Raw genomic sequence first — 23,174 nt, 5'->3', positions numbered from 1 at the left:
CTTTGGCTTCCCGAGTCTGCATATGGTACAACAAGGAAATTCATCTCCTGGATCTTTATACATTTCTTTTTCAATAACCAAAAAGAGGAGTCAGTAGTCATTTTATTGCTGTTAAAAAGAGCAAATGCTGTGTTCGACACTTGACTTACATTTTCTCAGTTCCTCTTGCTAACAACCGATACTGTATTTATTCTCTCTTACTATAGTCCATTTTATAGGTGACAATGTATGTTTATGAGAAGTTAAACCAAAACTACCCCCAAGCTCTCATTTATGCAATAGTAAAGCTGGGACTGAAACCCAGGTCAGTAAGCTGCCAGAGTTAGTTTTAGCCCTGGAGCTACTACACTACTAAGAATAGCAGCTCATATAGTTCCCTTCATACTTACATGCTATTATCTTCTATAGGCTGGGATCACAGCTACTTAATTATTTTTAATTCTGCCATCCTCTATTTACTGGTGCCACATGATTGGTGGCTTTCAGAAGAAGAGATAGTCTAATAAAAATTATGGATTTTTATTTAAACTGGTAGAATTCAGAGTTGAGTATCAAGAGCCTGCATTGAATATACCATTTCTATTGCTTAATAGTGAATGCTAATATCTACACATACACAACCCCATAAATTGATTGTTGCTCATGTATTTAGGAAAGTGTGGTGGTTTGAGGGAGTCAATTTTTTTTAATCCTACAGTAAAAACACAAAGATAGTGTTATTTTCAATGAATGACAGCACTGTGTAGTAGATCCTAGTATTTCTGAAGATGGAAAGTTTTTCCTTCTGAACATGCTTGAAAAAAACTTAGATTTCTTTTCAGGATTAGACACCATTACCTCTGTCTCCTGGTAATAGGTTGATCAATGGTTCTTAGCAAAAGACTTTGGGAACAGAGTTCTCTCTCAGGAACCCTGGGCTACAGTCTTAAGCATCTCCTTGAGAAGAACTACTCTGTAGCTAGAGTAGAGAATATTTTCAAAAGGACAATAGAAACTGATGTTAAAAAAACAGACTTTGGTTGATTTGTAGCTGAATGGCTTTTATCTAGTCAGATGCAAGTAGAAACCAAATCACTCTTTCAATCTTCTCTGAAAGTATGTTTCTCAATGATGATGATGATGATGATGATGATGGTGTGTGTGTGTGTGTACATGTGGATTGTCACTTAATATTCAAGGTCATCTGTTTGTTTGTTTTTGTTTACAAGGTCTCAAAAAATAGCCACAAGCCCAAAATTGATATATACTCCAAAATATCCTTGAAGATTTGCTCCTCCTCCAGAGCCACACCTGGTTTATATGGTTCTAAGAATGAACCCCAGGATTTCATGCATGCTAGGCAATTATTCTGCTAACTACATTCCTAGCCCACATCATCCGACATTTTATAAGCAAATAGTCACTACACAGAAAGTCCCCCTAAAGTATTCACTGATGCAAAATTCATACTTGTTACTGTTTCTCATTCTGCAGCCTGAGCCACCCTCCACCAACAAATGGCAGCTAGACAAATGGCTGAACAAAGTCACATCCCAGAACAAGTCATTTATTTGTGGCCAAAATGAGACACCCATGGAGACCATTTCTCTGCCTCCTCCAATAATACAACCAGTGGAAGTCCAGGTCAAAGTGAAACCAAACCCCAGCCAGACTGTGGCTGGACCCAAAGAAAGGCCTCTCCTTGGCCTCATTAGGGAGAAGGCTCGACCTAGGCCCACTCAGAAAACCCCAGAAACAAAGGCTTTGAAGCATAAGTTGTCAACATCAATTGATACAGTTTCTCAAAGGACAATTGGGAGGAAACAGCCCAAAAAGGTTGAGAAAAACACCAGCTTTGAGGAGTTTACCTGGCCCAAACCAAATATTACCAGCAGCACTCCCAAAGAAAAAGAAAGTGGAGAGCTTCCTGACCCACCACGAAGCCGCAACAAAGTCACCGCCCATAAACCAGTCCCTAGGAAAGAACCAAGACCCCACGCCTCTTTGGCCACTGAGAAGAAGAAGTATAGAGGGCCTGGAAAGATTGTACCAAAGTCCCGGGAATTCATTGAAACAGATTCATCTACATCTGACTCCAACACAGACCAGGAAGAGACCCTGCAGATCAAAGTACTGCCTCCTTGCGTTGCCCCCAGAAATCACACTTCCAAATCCAAGGATCCGTCCAGTGCCAGCCTGACCCTTAGCACCTTGACCACCAGTAGCAGCAGCAGCAGCAGCTTATCCACTAGCAATGAGGAAACAGCTTTTTCACCTCCTCCTGCCATGCAAACTGAGCTTTTGTCCCCACTACGGGAACACGAAAATCCGAAAAACCTCTGGGTGAAGATTGACCTTGACTTACTTTCGAGAGTACCTGGCCAAAACACAGTACCAGCAACACCTGCCAAGACAGAGCACAAGGAGACTGCCTCAAAACCCAAGCGTCAGACTGCTGCCACCGCTGTGGAAAAGCCAGTCCCTAAGGGCAAGCGTAAGCACAAGGTGAGTTGCCCACTGGAGGCTTGTTGTGCAAATTCTAAATGGTCTTAAAATTCGAAACCCAGTGTTAGATATTGGGGTAAATGCTGAAAGATCGGACAAGCAGTGCAGCCAGCCTCTTAGAGAGACGGTTTACCAATCCTCAGACCAAAGTGGGCAAGATCCTGTCTCCAGGAATCCTCAGAATGAATGTTCTGAGCTCTTGTCTTCTCCTGCCTTATAGTCCTCTCTCTCCCCAGCCATATCCCTTTCCTGTGTCCACCTCCCTAGTCTGGGATTAAAGGTGTGAGCCACTGCGTGGCTCTGTTTCCCTTTTAGATTGGATGATCTCTTGTAGTCTAGACTGGCCTTGAACTCACAGAGATTCCTCTATGTGCCTCAGCCTTTTGAGTGCTGGGATTAAAGCTGTGTGCCACCACTGCCTGGCCTCTACTGGCTTAGCTCTGTACTCTGCCTCAGGCAAGCTTTATTTGTTATATCACAAACAAAATATCTCCACAGAGTCTGCCAGGTGGCTGTGAGAAGAGTCTAACTTTATCTGTAGTCTTGTTTTTAAGGAGACCAATGGCAGGGGACCACAAGCTTTGGTAAAGGAAATGACATTTTCTAAGAAATTTTATGCTTGGCATATGACAACAGTGTTAGGGATGATCAAGGTATGACGGGAACCATTGGCAAAGATAGCTGTTAAGAAATATGAGAAATAATGACATATAAGAAATGAGATTACAAAGAAGCATGTTCCCCAAGGTAGCCAGTCCCAGAAGTCAGCTCCTTAAGTTGCTCCCAGTGCAAGTAGCTCCTATATTATGTGTTACAGTTTCCCATGCCAGCATCAGCAGGGGGCCCGTCTGCCTACAATGGCCAAGTGCATCTTCTGCACTTGTTCATTTCTCTGGAAACATCAATGCACTAATGAGTCAACTATGTTGGGGCATCCTGGCATCTGGCACAGGAAGGCTTTAGATAGCCTTCTAGGATTACTGACCTGTTTGAAGGATTACTCTGTGAAAATCTCACCTAAACATGCTTTGGTTTCAATTCTAGGCCTAAATAGGGTCACCAGAAGGAGAAATACAAAGTGACTTTTACCAATTACAATATGTCTAGATATGAGTTTATGGCTAATAAACTCTTTCTTATTTACCTCTATATTTTGGGTTAAGTTTTCAGAATCAAGTCTTCTTGTGGTGCTATTTTGCTAATAGTAAGCACCATAGTAGGTAGAAGTACACCTCCTAATCCTTTCTGTTTTCCCTCTGTTTCTCTCGAGGAGGATGTCTTGAGCTTGGTCATTGCTCATTTTGTTAAGAGAAGACCTGTAGACAATAGCGACTTACTAAACAAGGCACTCGAAGACAGTGCTCAGGGAGAGGACAGTGCTCAAGATTGGGGAGTTCTCAGGGACAGGGAGTGCTCAGGGATGGGCAGTGATCAAGGATGGGGAGTACTCAGGGACTGGGGAGTGCTCAAGGACAGGGAGTGCTCAGGGACAGGACAGTGCTAAGGGTTTGGGAATGGTCAGGGACAAGGAGTGCTCAGGGATGGGAAGTGCTCAGGTACAGGACAGTGCTCAGGGACATGGAAGTGCTCAGGGATGGAGAGTGCTCAGGGACAGGGAGTGCTCAGGGATGGGGAGTACTCAGAGATGGAAAGTGCTCAGGGACAAGAAGTCCTCAGGAAGAGAACAATGCTCAGGGTTGGGGAATGTTCAAGGATGGGGAGTTCTTAGGGATGGGGAGTGCTCAGGGATGGGAAGTGCTCAGGAACAGGACCGTACTCAAGGACAGGAGAGTGCTCAGGCATGGGGAGTGTCAGGGACTGGGGAGTGCTCAGTGACAGAGAGTGCTCAAGGACAGGGAGTGCTCAGGGACAGGAAGTGCTCAAGGACAGGACAGTGCTCAGGGTTGGGGAATGCTCAGGGACAGGGAGTGCTCAGGGACGGGGAGTGCTCAGGGATGGGGAGTGCTCAGGGACAGGGATTGCTCAGGGATGGGGAGTGCTCAGGGACAGGGAGTGCTCAGGGATGGGGAGTGCTAAAAGACGGGAAGTGTCAGGGATAGGGAGTGCTCAGGGACTGGGAGTGCTCAGAGACAGGGAGTTCTCAGGGACTGGGATTGCTCAGGGATGGGGAGTACTCAGGGATTGGGAGTGCCCAGGGTTGGAGTGGCTCAGGGACATGGCAGTGCTCATGAACAGGGGAGTGCTCAGGACAGGGAGTGCTCAGGGATGGGGAGTTCTCAGGGATGGGAAGTGCTCAGGTACTGGGCAGTGCTCAGGAACAGGGGAGTACTCAGGGATGGGAAGTTTTCAAGGATGGGGAGTCCTCAGGGACGGGGAGTGCTCACATACAGGACAGTGCTCAGGGATGTGGAATGCTCAGGGACAGGGCAGTGCTCAGGGACAGGAGAGTGCTCAGGGATGGGGAGTGCTCAGGGACAGGAGAGTGCTCAGGGATGGGGAGTGCTCAGGGACAGGAGAGTGCTCAGGGATGGGGAGTGCTCAGAGACAGGGCAGTGTTGAGGACCAGAGGAATAGGGGCTCAGAGGAGACCTGAGGGACAGGGAATCCTAGGAGGCAGGGTTGTTAGGAGACAAGAAGTTGTGTTACTGGGAACACCAGGTGTCTAGTTTCAAATTTGAGGTTGTAAGTACTTTGAGGCCAGCAAATAGTATACTAAAAACAGCTGTAGAGAGGAGCAGATTAAGAGGCTAGTGTCCTGGAGTGTAAGAAAATACTTTGAGACGGGGCATTTCTGACACTCTAAGTCAAAGAACTCTAGAAGAGTGGGCAGAAAAGTATGAGTAGAATGGATGGTACCGAAAGCCTGGGGATTCCTGGGATAGAGGCAGTGACTAGGAGGTGGAGGAGGGGCGGGACACTGGGCATCACTAGGAGACAGTCAATTTCTGAAAGGGGTAAAAGTTGTAGAAGGCTTGGACAGAGGGGGCCTACTTCCCAGGTGACAGGGACACAAGAAGACAGGAAAGTGGTAAGGAAGCAGGGAGTGCCAGGGAAATGGAAAGACAGGAGTCAAGGGAAGCTGTAGAGACTGACTGGCTAAAGGGGATTGATCAGTAAGAGGCAGAGCAATGCTATCAGGGCAGGTGAGTCCTGAGGAGAGGCTTCCAGGCTCAGAGAAGCCCAGTGCTCATTAGAGAGTCATGCAGGAACTTGTCCTGGAAAAGAATTCCACAACAGTGAGTAGAAGTGTGAGGCCCATGACCTGCCCCAGAGTCTTCTCTCTTCTTGATGCCAGCAGTAGAGTAAGAGTGAACACATTTAACAGCGAAGGACACATTTTACAGATGGACATTCCCTTGCATATTGTTGATTTTATAGACAGCCTTTCTAGGTCACCTTCAGGCCCTATGCTATTTAAACAGGATTTGTACAATGTTGGGATTACAATGTTCATTTCCAAACTAACCTTGTTTTTTTTTTTTCAGTTATATAACTGTGGTGACTTCTATTGTTCTTTTTTTTTTAATTTTAAAGTATTTTAAAACAGTCTTTTTTTCATTTTACATGCCTATCCCAGTTCCCACGCCCTTCCCTCCTCCCACCTCCCGTCACCTCCTCCCACCTTTCCCCCACACCAACCCATATCCACTCCTCAGAGAAAATAAGGTTTCCCATGGGGAATCTAACTATCACTTTGTAAAGGCACAGTGGATGAGAGAAGCATTGAAAACAATAAATTCTTTTCACTTTCATTAGGAGGTTCCTATGCTACACAATCATTAATCAGAGATTTACAGTGAAGTTTAACCCTCTTATGTGCCAACCTCTTGGTAGGACTAGACTAGGGAAGGTTGATTACATTTCTGTCTGATCACAAGTACTCATTTAACTCCCCAATCTAATCTAGAAGTTTAAATAGAAGCAAACTCTCTTGTCCATTTTTTCAAATGTGTGAAACATGCTTGTCTGAATGTGTGGTGTATTTCAAGCTCTGTATATTTTTCCCCTGTAAAAGCCAACAGAAGCTGCAGAGAAAATCCCTGAGAAGAAACAACGCCTGGAGGACAACACTATCTGCTTGCTTCCTCCTTGCATTTCACCAGCCCCACCCCATAAGCCTCCCAACACTAGAGAGTAAGTTTTCCCTGTTTCAGTGTGATGATGCTTGTATGAGTGTTTTGACTTTAAAAAAATCATATTTGAACATATTGGGATCTTCTTGTTCCATTATACTGTCTAACTAGAATCAAGAGTGATTTTTGCCAAACAAAAAATAAAAATAAAAAAGTGAATTAACAAGAGAAAATATCAGAAAAATGTATATCATCTTAATCAGGTCAATGTGCTTTTGGCCAGGATTTAGTTCTGATGATGACTAGACAATTTCCCTTAATCTTGATATGATGCCTCGTTAAATGCCATTTCCTGATGTTAATACAAATCTGGAAGACCAGTACTTGCAACCCAACTCCACAGAGGCCAGGAGAATGACATGCTTGGGAAATTGTGCTCTACCCCCATGGAGGGCAATTCTGTGTTAAGAAAAGCCTGGTAGAGATGAGTATGCTGATTCTAACCAACTGGCCCCTTCTCTCCCTTCTTTCTCTTTGGCAAATTTCCAAAATCAAGCAGGAGGCTTCCTTGTCCTTTTCCCAGTCAAAGAACATCATCCTTCTCCAGAAAGGCTAACCCTTTGTGTCTAGCAAGTATTGTGAATGAGTTCTTTCTGTTTTATAAATTTCACTTAACTAACAATTGTGACAGCTACTCAAGACATTCTGTCTGTGTAATTATTGCAATAAATTCATTCAACATTGGAGATTACTCCCTTCAAAGACCAGTTTTGGAGTCTATTAGCAGCCCAAAGCAGAGAGACAATCTGGACAAGTGCTGCTAACAATTGATCTCCCAGATTACTGTTTAACATCAGTGCTACAGCATCAATCTGGCACAGATAAAATGTTGGGAAGAAGTTATTAGCTTGCATGGGTCTGGCATCTTGTTTTGAAATAAAAGGCAAAAACAGAGTCCTTTTTGCTAAATCTGCTCTACATAACAACATTTGATCCCTAAGATGCCCGCCCCCACTCTGAAAACCAATTACTGTTTGTGACATATATATGTACTCTTTCGTAGAGTCTGTCTCTACAATATTCATTAACAGAGTACACAGAAAATAAAACCCAGTGATGGCAACCTGGGTTCATTTTGCTCAGGGTAACCAGGTGGATGAGAAAACAGAGATCTTGATGGTCAACATAATCATTCCTAGTCTTTCTTCCAGAATGAAACAACATAGTGGTGGTGCAACACCTCCTCAGTTCCCAAGCTGGGCCCAGTTCAGACTACCTACACATAAAACATAGAGGCCAGAGCAGTGGGATATTGCCACATCTTCAATGCCTTACTAAGCAACCCAGTGAATTGTTGCTCTATTTTATGGAAGAGTCATTATCAAAGTAAAGTAAATCTCAATTAAGAAAAAGTATTTTATAGCAGAGGTTTTGTATGCACTCTGCTCTTAACACTAAATGGAAAATTACTATTTCTCTGGGAGCAGTATTTATCACTCAGATAGGACCTTCAACAGAGTCTTATGTTTGTTGACAGCATCAAATCCTTGGAAATGAAGAAGGATGAGGCAGATTGGAGTCTTAAGGGTCTTCTTTTGTGAACCCTCTAGCAAGCTTTATTTGTTACCTTGTTCTTTGACCCTTCACTCTAGATCCTTAGAAACTCCTAAGAGAAAAGTGCTCACTTTTCTAAATCCACTTGTTAAACCCAGAAAGGAGATGTTATGTCTGATTATAACAACTCAAGTTACCCCATCAACCTTATGAACATTCTTTTGAATACTTCGTCACATTTAGAACTTGACAAAGCCATGGTAATATTCTTTCTTCCTGATCTACTGCCCTCTTGTATTCTATTTAAATAAAAACAAAAGTATGAAAAAAAATCCTTTTGTGGTTGAAAACTATCACAGTGAGAGCTTTCTTAGAAAAGGTTCCCTGGATGTCTTTTGTCAATGAGATTATTAAATATTCAACAGTTATAGTTTGCTACTGGGTAGATGAAAAAAGGACTAAGACACTGGTACCTTACTGCACAAAATGGACTGTTTCTCCATTTGTCAGGTCAGTAACAGATGGGAAAGTGCTGACATCCAATTTAAGACCAATTACCTCTCAAAAACAGCTCTTCATTTTGAAACCTCACTACCTTCTCAGTCAGCTCAAGTGGAGGGGATGATTACAAATAATGAGTCACTTCCTGTAGAGATCACAGCAATAGTTTACTTATGTGTGTATGTACATACACACATATCTCCAAAGCTCATGTACTACCATAATTAGTTTAATTTATGTGTTCTATTGTTGGTGGAATTTCTTCATGTATAAGAATCTTGATCCACAGCTAGAGAGTGGTCCAGAGTGCTTGTTGCTATTGGAGAGGATCTGGGTTTGGTTCCTAGCACCTACATGGTAACACACAAACTCCTGTAACTCTAGTTTCAGGTAATCCAACACCTTCTTCAGACTTCCACAGGCACTATCACACACATATATAAATGGAAAAATACTGATGCACATAAAGAAATCTAAACAAAAAAATTCCTGATCCATTTGTTCACTATCATTTTATCTGGCATCACAACTGTGTTAAAATGGCTAACATTTCAAAGAAATCTTAAAAATAATTAGGAAGTATTTTATATTAATTTTAGTCATTTAAGATAATGGCAGAAACATTTTTACTGTTTACATGGTTCACTACATAGCCATAAAATAGGATTGCATTTATGAGAGAAAAGATGAGGAAGAGAGCATGTACTATTATAGTAGCCAAATCCTTATGACAGTAAAAGGGAACATGGACCTTGTGCTTATTTTTCTTTCAGGAAATCAGACTACCTGAATGCTTGTTCATCCTTGATTTGTTGCTCTGAGATATAGCAAATCTGTAAATCTAGACACTGACTGAAATTGACCAAGAGGAAAACATAAATTCTTGTTGACTTAATTTGCCATTGAAAATTGCAGTCAATAATCATGAAAAGTAAATGGCTGCACAGTGCAATATTAGTTGCCTAAGAGAAGATTAAAATTCAAGTCATCTTCATTGATTAGTCCAAGACAGTAACTAAAATGAAAATCCATGACCCAATTACCATGTAAGGCAGCTAGCTTAAGATTTTAGTTGTTCTGTTTTATTTGAAGTCTCAGTCTGTTTGATGGTGCCCATTTAATGGGCAGATAAATCACTTTAAAAGCACAGGGGTACTTTTAGTATTACAAATGTCTCTTGTCGGTATCATCAAAGAATATTTTAAGCGGACTTTTTTGAAGCATATTACATCTGTACTTCAATTTAACAATTTAAGGTGAGTGGATGTTTATTCCTTAGCATTGAGATACAGCATTTTACAATCAATGTTTTACATTAGTCTTTGGTGTGTAATTTATTTTTTAGTGTATAAGCGCAGTATATCTTTTCAAATATGAAATGTATCATTTATTTGCCATTCATTGCTAGATTGTTTGGTTAAGTCTTAATAGGAAATATCCTGAAAAATGGAAGGATTGACATCTACATGGTGTTTTCTATAGAAAAAAATCTAATTGACACCAATCTTGATAAGTTTCAGATATCATATCATATAAGATAGCATTCATTAAATATCTACATTGGTCATGGGTTTTGCTTCTAAGACATGAGTCTTATATATGTATGTATGCATGTATCTTCATATGTATGTAGTGAAATTCTTTCTAATTCTATGCATTTTCTGTGTTTATAGACATATATTCACATAAGGTAAAGAATCATTACGTTACATCAGCTGAAAAGAGCAGCAAAGTGGCAAAATTTCCAAATAAAGCAATGTGAGACTTTATGACACCCTACACTGTTTGTTTCCACAGAAATTCATCCAGGAGAACAAACAGGAAAAAAGAAGAAAAGCTGTTCCCTCCTGCACTTTCCCCACTGCTGGAGGACCCTCCACGTCGCAGAAATGTCAGTGGCAACAATGGGATCTTCAGTCAAGACAAAAACACCTTAGTGGCTGGACAACTCACCTCTACCAAGCCTAAGAGAAGTGAAGGCAAATTCTGTGCTACTTTCAAAGGGATAACTATAAATGTGAGTTTCTTACAGGAAATACTATGTCAAATAAAACAATGTTAACGCAGCTTAGCCAGTGGGACTTTGCCTCAGGAATGTCACAAGGGTATAATAGGCACATAAAAGCCAAGTGTGTCATTGTATACAAATGTAGCGGGAGGCTGCTTGTTGGTTCCCGGCCATACTCAAATTCTATTAGTTTAATATTATTATTTAATATTATTATTTTTATTATAATAATAGAATGTCCTTTGATTCAGTCTCTGTATCTTGAGGGTGAATGCAGAAAATGCCATGTAGACGGCACTGATCTTCTAGTGGATGAAAGAAACAGATGGAATCAAGGTCACCCAAGGTCACGAAACAGGAAAAGGGAATCCCAAATTGCTTCTTTCTACCACTCAGATTTGTAAATGTAAATTGTTGGAAAAACAATGGTTAAACTGGATTGATCTTAAATATGAATCTATTTCTAAAAGGCACACTAATGTTTCTACACTAAATGACTCTATAGTCCTTTGGATTTTCTGCAATGCAGCTTGATTAGCATAGATTCTAGAATAGTATCATTTCAATATCCATAAACAATGTCACTTTATTTTTCAGCTATAGGAATATGAACTATTGAAACCATGAGGGAATTAAAGAATGTTAATTTTAAGAATAAAGAGTATTAATTTTAAAGAATAAAGAATGTTAATGACAAATATATATCTCCCCTTGAATGTAGACCTATGCACATATCCACACATATATCAATAAATGAGGAAGTACATCACCCACATATGCCCACTTTTCTTTAAATATGAAAATATGAGTAACTTCTTAGATTTCTGATATAACATTTTTAGACCTGAACTCTGTAGTCCATTTAACAACTCATAAAAGGCAATGAGGTTTCTTAGCTTTGAAGACCCCGATACATGAGCCTTCCTTATTTAAAATATCTAAGATGACTAGGATTACATGCTTATTTAGGTAAATGCAATTACAAATACAAATATTTGTACTAGTGTGAAGTTGAAATTTTTCATATTTGCAAACGTGTGTGTGTATTTTTTCACATAAGGTAAATAATCATCAAATTCCACATCATTTCAGCTGAAAATAATCTATAATGTTGATAACTAAACTACTTATTCTAAATATTATAAATTTTGTTATGAGAAAGGTAATACTTCATGAAGATATAGTCAGGTACCCAAGAGATAAAAATTATTGGGGAAATGTTATAAATATCAGTATATTTTCTCCTGGAAATGCATCATTCTTTCATGTTTTATGACAAATTTCTGATTTCTTAAAATGTATGAACTTGTAGACAGATTTCATGTTTACATTCTTTTCAGGATCATGACTGTATCTAATCTTTTTCAGTTAGATGTTTCAGTACTATCATCAATGCCTTATGTGTGGTACATATGATGTTTCAAGGTTCATGTCAGGTATCTTGGTCATAGAAACAGTTGACACTGTCAGTCTGACTCTAACAATGCAGATATGGAGCTGGTATAGGAGTCTCTTACAGCTGCACATATCTGGTCTACACACAATCTATGATTATCTTTAAAATATTTTTCTATATACATCATAAGAATTTACACACACACACATATATATGTATATATATATATATATATATATATATATATATAGTTTCTGTACATTTATATTAATGTGGCCTAGATAGTAAGAATTATCTGATAGCCATGAAGCTCAAGGATCAAGTGAAAAAGATCAATTTTCATGGATTTAAGGACTACCATATTTAGCTTTTATCTTTAAAGTGAATTCTTTTACCATGGCAAGCATGCATTCCTATGTGCCTGGATACACTCAGCAAATTCTAAGAGCACTGGGTGAAGGGACATAGCCATAAACCAGAAATGGCTTTTAATCTGAGGTGACCAATGAGACATACTTGTGCTCAAAGGACAATATAAAATGGCTGGTGATTTATATCTAAAAAGGAAGAGAGACAGGCCTGTGAATGGTACAAGGGACATGAAAGTACATTTGGCTACAGGAACAAGGTCATTTTGCTAGCGGAAGAGGCACTTATCCCTACCTGACTGTTGCAATACTCCTAGGATGGAGACAACCACAAGAACTGGCAAACTGAATTGCAAGCTCCTAAGTGATGAGATGGAATACTGTCCTTTCTTCAAATAAAATAGTTATTTTCCTACCAATTTTCTGAGAAAAATTTGGACCATCTTGGCAGATCTTTACAGAAGTGGTCACTGCAGATTCAGAGCTTCAAAGGGAAAGGTTGATGTTTCCATTCTGGAATCATCTGTTCATTGCTGAGTCTGTATCAACACATGGAAGTTTGACAAATCTGATCAAGAAAGAAGTTAACTGAGGGACAAACCTTGAGTCATAGCAATCTTAGGGAGACACAAGCTAGTAAGGATATAAGGGATAAGTGGCACCAGGGAAAGTATTAACAGAGATAGAAAAGGCAGTCTAGTCCATAGTTGCCAGGTGGGGAAAAGCAGTCTGTCACATGAACATGGCAGGCAGTCTCAGGACACAGTGCAAGGACATAGTTCCTATTCTCAATACATACTGTCTTCTGGATTCCAGATTTTCTTAAGCAATGTCAGTTCAAAACAAAGCTCTCAAAAGTCTTTTATTCACTTGGTATTTGACCTAATGCAAACGAGGTTTTACTCTCTCAAGGCTTCAAAATACCAATGGCATTCACTTGTCAGATAGCAGTCAAAGGCTTCATGAGTCAATGATGTGTCAGCTTCCAGCCAGCCAGGACACTGACTGCTGCAGAACAGTGCCAGATCTCCTGATCCTTTTCTCTCCCTTCCTCCCTTCACTTCTCAGTCTTTCTGCAACTTCTTTCTCTGCCTTTATATTATTCCTTCCCCCCTTTCAGATTTTCTTCTAGATTTAAACCCTTGTCATGCCAGTCTTAATAGATCATGGGACTATGTAATGACAGCACCTAGTCAGTTTATTGTTTAGTGTAATTAGAGACCAAAATCTGGTGATCCACAAAATTCATAAAATATACAGGATCACCTATCCATCCTCATACTGTGTATATTGTTTCTTTTTTCTCACTGTGATGTGTGATTACCCTCTGTATGCTATGGATATGTTTTATTACCATAGGTAATAAAGAAGCTGCTTTGGCCTATGGCAGGGCAGAATATATTTATGTGGGAAAACTAAACTGAATGCAGGGAAAACAAAAGTGGAGTCAGGCAGATGCCATGTAGCCACTAAAGGAGAAAGACACCAGAAACTTACCAGTAAGTCACAGCCTCGTTGCAATGCACAGATTAATAGAAGTGGGTTAATTTAACATATAAAAGCTAGCTAGGAACATGCCTAAGACATTAACCAAACAATGTTGCAATGAACATAGTTTCTGTGTGATTATTTGGGCCTGGGCAGCCAGGAAACAAAAGCGCAGTCTCCCTTACATTGCTGTTTCCTACTGTGCTTGACATCGGTGAAGAAATGTTTTAAGAAAGCCAAATCTAATGGCTATTTGTCCTCCTTTTTTCCAGGAGGGAGATGCTCCAAAAAAGGCAGCTTCTGCCACCATTACTGTCACCAATACAGCTATTGCCACTGCTACTGTCACTGCTACTGCCATTGTTACTGCCACTGTCACAGCTACTGCTACCACCACTGCCACGGCCACCACCACAACGACTACCACTACTATTTCTACCATCACCTCTACAATCACTACTGGCCTTATGGATAGTAGTCACCTGGAGATGACATCCTGGGCAGCCCTGCCCCTCCTGTCTAGCAGCAGCACCAATGTTCGAAGACCCAAGCTCACTTTTGATGACTCGTATGTTCTTCCCAGATTATTGCAGACCTAGTTTGGGAGTGGTGATTGGGGATGAGGATAGTGGACATTCTAGTGCCATGCATGTGTTTTTCCATATAAAAGTTCATATCCGCTCTTGTAATGTTAAATGAAAACCCCTTGCACATACATACTCCCATCTCTAGTAGGAAATGTCTTTAGGCCACTTTAATCCTAGGTCTTTGCTACTGTTTCCCAAGGTGGCCATTTTTGTTCATTCTTATTCATGACTTTAGTTATATAGAGAGATTTATAGCTATGTTTTATATGACATGTTTGGGTAACTGTAACAACTGGGCTTAGAGAATAAAGGTTTCTGACCTAATAGGTCATCCTGCAATTCAAAGTCTAGTTATAGTGTCATTTCAAGGTTGCTATCAGTATTATATGAGTGAGTGACAATATTAGTATGCTTTTATCAAACATCATGTAGGAATGAATTAATAGCCAAAAATATTTGTACTATTCATTTTTTCAATGAAAAGATGAACCACTGGTTTGTAAAAGATCTTATTTTGTTTGTTTAGTATTCACAATGCTGATTTTTACATGCAAGAGGCTAAGAAGCTGAAACACAAAGCTGATGCACTGGTAGGTTTCCTTCTTCTCATTGCTTCACCCTACTAAAGTGTGATGTTCTAAATGGAAACAAGGAATGAATGCATTTTTGCAAATGGGGCAAACTTGAAGTAGCACCACCTAGACCTTTTTAAAGCATTGCTGCACTTACATGGAGATAGTGAATTCTGCAGTACCATGATTCCCAAAGTTCTTTGGACCTGGGTTCTCATGTTATTATTTTTTATCACTTTTTCTTCCTTTGTACCAACTTTAGAAAATCATTCATATGACCCATTGTCATGGTATTTTATATGAATTGCTCTGGGTATGATGGGAGCTTCTGTTGGGTCCAGTAAACCAAATCTGGGGTAGAAAGATGGAAGGTATTGAGTCTTAAAAATAGGTCTTAAACTTTGACTTGGAGAAATGTAAGCTACATAAAATGTTCAGATTCGTCCTGCATTTGCTTCCATGTACTGAGAGCAAAGTTCATAGTCAGGCTTTTGTCTTCTGATCACAGGATGACAATGCTATCATCTTGATTTCTTATGAAATAACTATCTCTCAGGATCTTAGTTGAACTATACTAGTGATAAGCTTACTATGTTGAATCATTTATCCTAACTGATCCTCATAACAAGGGGTGTCTACCACATGTTGCAGCCATTTGAGTGACTCAAGCTACATCCAAAAAGCAATGAAAGACAAATTTACTGGACTGAGGTCCTGCCATGATAACCAACTGACTTCCAAATGCAACTGTTTAAGAACCATGGGCCTAAAGACAGTCTTAGGGTTAGATACCTCATTGCTTACTATATGTCAGAACAATTGCAAATATCAGTTCAATGGCATTATGAGGAAAAATACTATCCTCAAGCACTGCCTTGTGTCATTTCAGCCCTTAGCAATTTAAACAGCAGTGAGAAATGAAAAAAATAGGGAAGTAGCAGATGCAATAAGCAAAGGCAGTTGATATTGACCACACATTGGTTACGGTGAGCCTGATATGATATTGCATCACAGTTTTTGCAGTGCCAACTAGAGCTAAAGGCTGAATTTTCTCCTGAAAACTATTTTCCCATACTACTACAGACAAAAACAAGGTAGGCTTGAGGATGCCATTGAAGAGACATGGGTAGATTTTTGCCTATAATCACTGGATGATGGCCAACAATTTAAAAGCTACTGGGTGACAGTAATGCTGCCTGGAAGTTTAAGGGTTTTCTTCAAATGTTTTCAGTTCTGGAATAAGAAAGTATATGAATGTCCCTTTTACAAGGTGGCACATGGAATGATCAATAGACCTTGATGCACATGTGAGGCCGTTGGAAGAACTGAGAAATATCAAACCTACAGAGATCCCTGAATATATGGTTAAGGAATTAAACCATGGACAACTGTGAAGATATTATTTCCATGGGGACAAAAATTGATTCTTAAAGAGTAAAAAATACTACTACATAGATCTGGACCCTTCAAAACAACCACATAAAGAGATACTCAGTATTTTCTTTTGTGAAAACTTTGTTGGTAGTATATAAATTTCTTTGGAAATTCTTTGGAGAAGTATGATCACAAGGGTAAAGGTTGAGACATAATCAGAATGATATTTTCCTTGAGTTTTTTAAATCTATCTTCCTGTTACAAAAAATATTTCTAGTTCAAACCTTTCAATTTTGTTTTTTTTTTATTTATTAAAGATTTCTGCCTCCTCCCTGCAACCTCCTCCCATCTCCCTCCCCCTCCCCAATCAAGTCCCCCTCCCTCCTCAGCCCAAAGAGCAATCCAGGGTTCCCTGTCCTGTGGGAAGTCCAAGGACCACCCACCTCCATTCAGGTCTAGTAAGGTGAGCATCCAAACTGCCTAGACTCCCACAAAGCCAGTACGTGCAGTAGGATCAAAAACCCATTGCCATCCATTGTTCTTGAGTTCTCAGTAGTCATTGTCCGCTATGTTCAGCGAGTCCCGTTTTATCCCATGCTTTTTCAGACCCAGGCCAGCTGACCTTGGTGAGTTCCCGATAGAACATTCCCATTGTCTCAGTGTGTGGGTGCACCCCTCGCGGTCCTGAGTTCCTTGCTCGTGCTCTCTCTCCTTCTGCTCCTGATTTAGACCTTGAAATTTCAGTCCGGTGCTCCAGTGTGGGTCTCTGTCTCTGTCTCCTTTCATCGCCTGATGAAGGTTAATATTCAGGAGGATGCTTATATGTTTTTCTTTGGGTTCACCTTCTTACTAGTTTCTCTAGGATCACGAATTATAGGCTCAATGTCCTTTATTTATGGCTAGAAACCAAATATGAGTGAGTACATCCCATGTTCCTCTTTTTGGGTCTGGTTTACCTCACTCAGGATAGTGTTTTCTATTTCCATCCATTTGTATGCAAAATTCCTTAGCGATCAGGGAAATGTAAATCAAGACAACTTTAAGATACCATCTTACACCTGTCAGAATGGCTAAAATAAAAAACACCAATAATATCCTTTGCTGGAGAGGTTGTGGAGAAAGGGGTACACTCATCCATTGTTGGTGGGAATGCAAACTTGTGCAACCACTTTGGAAAGCAGTATGGCAGTTTCTCAGGAAATTCGGGATCAACCTACCCCTGGACCCAGCAATACCACTCTTGGGAATATACCCAAGAGATGCCCTATTATACAACAAAAGTATATGCTCAACTATGTTCATAGCAGCATTATTTGTAATAGCCAGAACCTGGAAACAACCTAGATGCCTTTCAATGGAAGAATGGATGAAGAAAGTATGGAATATATACATATTAGAGTACTACTCAGCAGTAAAAAACAATGACTTCTTGAATTTTGCAAACCTTTCAATTTTGGAATGGAAAAACTGAAGTTATCTGGCACTATGGCTATGTAATTTTCTTTCTGGACTTCAATATTTGCTCCTTTTGGAAAAAGATAGGTTGAGTCTTGATAATATTTAATTATCATTCCAGCTATGGGTTGTGAATTAAAACTCACCTTCAAGAACCATAATATACACATTAATTCCCCAAAGGGAAAGCTAGTTAAGTCTGAAGACATATGAAAATCATCTAATAAGACAAAATAGAAAGAAACTAGTTTATAGCTACGCACTTAGGTTTCTATAACAAAAAGTTGAAATAATGAAAAGTGATATTTCTACCCAACAGCTACACAAAATATCACAGAATTTCTTTAGTACATGTATTAAATCATTTTTAGGAGTGAGCTACTTTGTCATTTAAAAGTTGAAATACTCATAATTGCATACACAATATTTTGTTAAAAGGTATGCAAAAATTAAAATAGTTAAATCTGCATTATAGTGGTTATTTTACATAAGGCTCGATATTAGTAGAATTTCTACATCCAACTATCAAAAATTGAAAATGTAAAACCCTATTAAAATGCTCACTATGAAAGTGTCATATATAATATTCATTACATGTGAAAAAGAAGTCAGTATGGCTAAATCAGTTTATCATGATCATTATCAAGGCTAAAACCTTTTGCAATAAAATTTTACTAAAAAATATTTACCAGTGCTATATTTTTGGGCTTTTCGACACTATTTCAACCCATCATTTCCAATAAGAATGATGTGCTTTTTGTCAACTATCATACTGGAGCTTCTCAGTTTTCAATCTGTTGCTCTCCACTTTGAGATTGGGTTGATGACATTCTAAAGCAAGAAGCAGCCTATGAAGATAACAAAAGCAAGGCTTAATTGCAAGATCTGACTAAATGATACTTTAGTCTCTGGTCAGTTCTGTACATTTGGTGATTAGAAACTAGTCAAGTAATTTGTTTAGATTTTGGTTGGCCCAAATGTAACTGAAACACCAACAGTTATGCCATAATCTATTTTGATACCTTGGCAGCATTTTCCTTTTTTTCAGTCAGTCACAGTCAGTGCAATAGAGCATTAAACTAGTTCCTTCATCATTAATACCAATTTGCACACTGTCCTCTCTCCATTTCAGGGTTTCTTAGATGAACATCTGGAACATCTAGTTCTCCATTGCAGAGGTTGTCCTTTGCACTTCAGAAGGCTTAGAAGCCTCTCTAGTCTCTGCCTACTAGGTGACTCCTATCCCCAGTGCTAACTACCCATAGTACTTCTGTCTAATGATAAGTGCTCCCTGGAAAATGGGGACAAAATTATTCACAGCTGTGAATGGTTCATTTATATTAAGGTGAAAAAAGACTATCACGTTGACAGTCATTTTCCTGTTTCAGTTTGAGAAATTTGGCAAAGCTGTGAATTATGCTGATGCAGCGCTCTCCTTCACTGAGTGTGGCAATGCCATGGAACGTGATCCTCTGGAAGCAAAGTCACCATATACCATGTATTCTGAGACTGTGGAGCTCCTCAGGTAAATAGGTTTCCTAGACTCATATTCCCAAAGTAATTTTATACAGAGTTAGAAGCTGTTAATGCTTTTTGCTTAAATATCATTTCCACAATTAATGTGTCCAAAAGTCACTGTAATTAGTTCCTGCCATTTTATTAATGTCATAGAATATTTATAATTGATGGACACTGTTTTATAAATTATCCCCTTTAGAGGTTATAATGTGAGTCTGATAATTTGTAATATTCATTAATTTAAAATTAAGATGTCACAGGTGAAAGTAAAGTATAATCATTTTATCATGTGGCATTGGCTTCCCTTTTCAAAAAAAAAAAAAACTAGTGCTCTCCAGATTTATATTAAGAGCCATGTTTTCTAAGGCCTTCTGTTTGGGTTATTATAAAAGGAAAGAAGGACTGGCAAGATATCTCTTTGGGTAAAGGTGACTGCCAGTAAGACTGACAATTTGAGTTTGATCTCAAAGGCCCAGACACAGAAAGAAAAAAATTGACTTGTGTAAGTTGTCTTTTGACCTACAAACATGGAGAGTTGCATATACACAATAATAAATAAATAAATAAATAAATAAATAAATAAATAAATAAATAAATAAATAAGGGATCATTTTAATAGGAAGGAAACAACACTCTCCTTTGGGATATTGAAGGTCTTAAGTATATAGCAGAATTTTCTTGCATCTGGAATAAGAAATTCAGATAGAGTGTTGGCAGAGCTGAAGGTCAAGAAGAAAGGAAGATAGTGGAGGAAGATATATTAATATATATATATTTGGATTTTCGAGACAGGGTTTCTCTGTGGTTTTGGAGCCTGTCCTAGAAGTAGCTCTTGTAGACTAGGCTGGTTTGAACTCACAGAGATCTGCCTGCCTCTGCCTCCCAAGTGCTGGGATTAAAGGCGTGTGCCACCACCACCCGGCTGCATATATTATTGTATTCATATTTTAATGAAAATTTATGATATCTTGGTAGAGTAAAAATTTTTCATTTTATTTATTTTTAAAACAATCTTTTCTCATTTTACATACCAACCTCAGTTTCCATTCCCTCCCATCCTTCAAGTCCCCCCACCCCCATCTACTCCTTAGAGAGGGTTAGTCTTCCCATGGGGGGTCAACAAAGTATGACACATCATTTTGAGGCAGAAACAAGGCACTCCCTGCTATATCTATGCTGAGCAAAGTATCATTCCAAGAAAATGGGCATTAGGAATAAATCCTGGTTTCACTGCCAGTGGCCCCACAGACTACCTAAGCCACACAACTGTCATCCACATTCAGAGGGCATAGTTTGGTCCTATGCAGGCTTCCCCGCTGTCAGTCTGGAGTCAGTGAGCTCCCACTAGCTCAGGTCAGCTGTTTCTTTGAGTATCCCCATCATGGTCTTGACCCTTTTGCTCATATTATCACTTCCCCCTCTCTTAGACTAGACTCTGGGAGCTCTGTCCAGTGCTTAGCTGTGGATCTTTGCATCTACTTCCATCAGTTGCTGGATGGCGGTTCTATGATGACAAGGTAGTCATCAATCTGATTACAGAGGAAGGCCAATTAAGGCACCCTCTCCATTATTACTTAGGGTCTTAACTGGGGTCATTCCTGTGGATTCCTGAGAATATATTAGACATAAAGCAAAGGATAACCAGCTTATAGTCCAAGACCCTAGAAAGCTAGGTAACAAGGAGAATCCTAAGAGAGGAAAATATGGATCCTCCTGGGAAGGGGAAATAGACAAAATCTTCTAAGAAAATTAGGACCATTGGGGGGGGGGCGCAGAGAAGGGAGAGTTGAAAGGGAGGGGAGAAGGGGATGGGTGAGTAGAACATGAAGGAATGGTATGGTTGAGAAGGGGGAAGAATAGAGAGGGAGAGCAAGGAAAGCAATATCTTGATTGAGGGAGCCATTATGGGGCTATCGAGGAACCTGGTAGAGTAAAATTTATTGCAAATCAAAAAGAAAAGAAAAAGGAGGTAGAAGAAGTACGCACTCTAGTATTTTTCAGTGATTTGAAAATCTTAGAACAGGAATTTAACCTTTCCCTAAATAGTAGACATGTACCACAGTTCACTGCATGGACACAATTATCATTTCTTATACTGAGGATAATACCTAGACCCTTGTTCTTGCTGTATAAGTACTCTACCACTGATCAATATCCACCAACCACCAAATTACTTTCATCTGGGTGAGTAGGTTTTTTTGTTTTTTGTTTTTATCTGAGAGGTTCTTCTATTCCTGCTAACTTCATTGCTTAGCAATGCAAGGCTTGCTTTATATTATCAGGTTTTTTTTAATACATAAACTGTTAAATAACTTCAGATCTTTGTGCAGAAGCCTTCAAACAAACACTGGACAGATTTATCTTGAGAATTTCCCAAAGAAAGTAATCCAAAGAGCAAATATAGAGACTACTATAAACAACATAGAACTGAAGGTTTTTAAAATTAATTTTTGTAAGTGTACAAAATAAGACCTTTCATTATATTTTTTATACAGATTTCATGGTACTTTGATCATATTGTCCCTACCTCCTTCCTCTTTCCCCTCCCTTTCTAGCTGGTTCCTTTCCTCTTCTCAAATAATCCTCCTTCATGTTATATAACATAAAATATATAAACAAAACAAATATTTGTAATTAGTTTATAATTAAATCTGTATATGAAAGACAATGTACATTATGACATTTTTCTTCTTACCTTCTCTTGTTCCCATTACTCTCTCTTTGTACAACTTTCTATTAATATATTACTATCTAGTAATAGTATTATCTAGTAAATTATTACTATTACTATATTCATATATTATTATTACTACTACTTTTAGTTATAATAATAAACAAAGGTTGATTCCAAGGAAAGATACAATCTTGCCCTTCGGTCATTCAACCATGTTTGTCTTGGAGATATTGCTTAGTCAAAAATATAATTTTTGAAAAAGTATAATACAAAATTTATGGCAAAAGTGAATGAACAATGAACAAACAATTTGTGTTCCTTGACTCACTCAAATATGCAAATTCAGACAATGTATGCTATGTTAACAAGAAAATGTTAATACTTCTTATTTAAAAACAGATGAAAGAAAATTATATTGTAGGCCTCTTCTGTATTGCTGATGAGAATAGAAATTCATCACTGAAAATTACAAACAATTTGGAAATATATAAAAAAAACCCACATGAGCAAACATTTATATCTCTGGATACAGGGTTTCAATCTCTGAAAATATGGATTTCCTTAAAGACATTTTCACAATGCTGAATTATTATACTTTTCCGTTATTGAATAAAACAAACAACGTCTGCCCCATCACAAAAAAAAAAGAAAATGCTTTATTGCCTCAAAATGAGACAAGGCGGCAACTCGAGGAAAGTTAAAAGAACTATTAAGATTCAGTTTATTTAATGTTGATCTGAAAGTTACAGTTTACTAAGTAAAATAGTGAAATGGCAAAACAAAGGAAAATATAGAAAAACATAACAGTATTGTAGAACACAATACATATATATATATATGTATAGATAGATAAATACATATGTATGTATATGACAACAATAAATAAGAAGCAACAAAAATCATAATAGAAGAGTAATTAATTATATCATAGAACATTCAAAACTACTTTGCAGCCATTGATACATAAGAGCGATGAAGTCTAAGCAGTGACATGCAAATGTGAAATCATATTAATGTATAATGAAGGCCTGAGCTGAGTGGTAAATGCTTGCCTATCATGTGGGATTCCCTGGATTTGATCTCCAGTACTTCAAAACACTTAAACCATGCTGCCTAATTACATACAAATTACAATAAAAAATGTGCATGCATCTAAATCAA

At 38.8% G+C, this 23,174-nt stretch overlaps 1 protein-coding gene across 2 annotated transcripts in view; it reads left to right on the top strand.

Annotated features, from left to right (window-relative positions):
* Aff2 (ALF transcription elongation factor 2) overlaps positions 1-23,174 on the top strand; it is a 563,721-nt gene that overhangs the window by 511,022 nt on the left and 29,525 nt on the right. For both annotated transcript variants that reach the window (XM_057759263.1, XM_057759262.1), the window contains exons 10-15: positions 1,474-2,484; positions 6,461-6,579; positions 10,371-10,590; positions 14,106-14,401; positions 14,947-15,010; positions 19,210-19,346. In XM_057759263.1, the coding sequence (XP_057615246.1) occupies positions 1,474-2,484; positions 6,461-6,579; positions 10,371-10,590; positions 14,106-14,401; positions 14,947-15,010; positions 19,210-19,346 (1,847 nt within the window). The remainder of the gene's footprint in view (positions 1-1,473; positions 2,485-6,460; positions 6,580-10,370; positions 10,591-14,105; positions 14,402-14,946; positions 15,011-19,209; positions 19,347-23,174) is intronic.

The sequence above is a fragment of the Chionomys nivalis genome, chromosome X (assembly GCF_950005125.1).
Source record: "Chionomys nivalis chromosome X, mChiNiv1.1, whole genome shotgun sequence".
NCBI lineage: Eukaryota > Metazoa > Chordata > Mammalia > Rodentia > Cricetidae > Chionomys > Chionomys nivalis.
The sequence above is the reverse complement of the archived record's forward strand: the minus strand, read 5'-3'. Positions and strand labels throughout refer to the sequence as shown.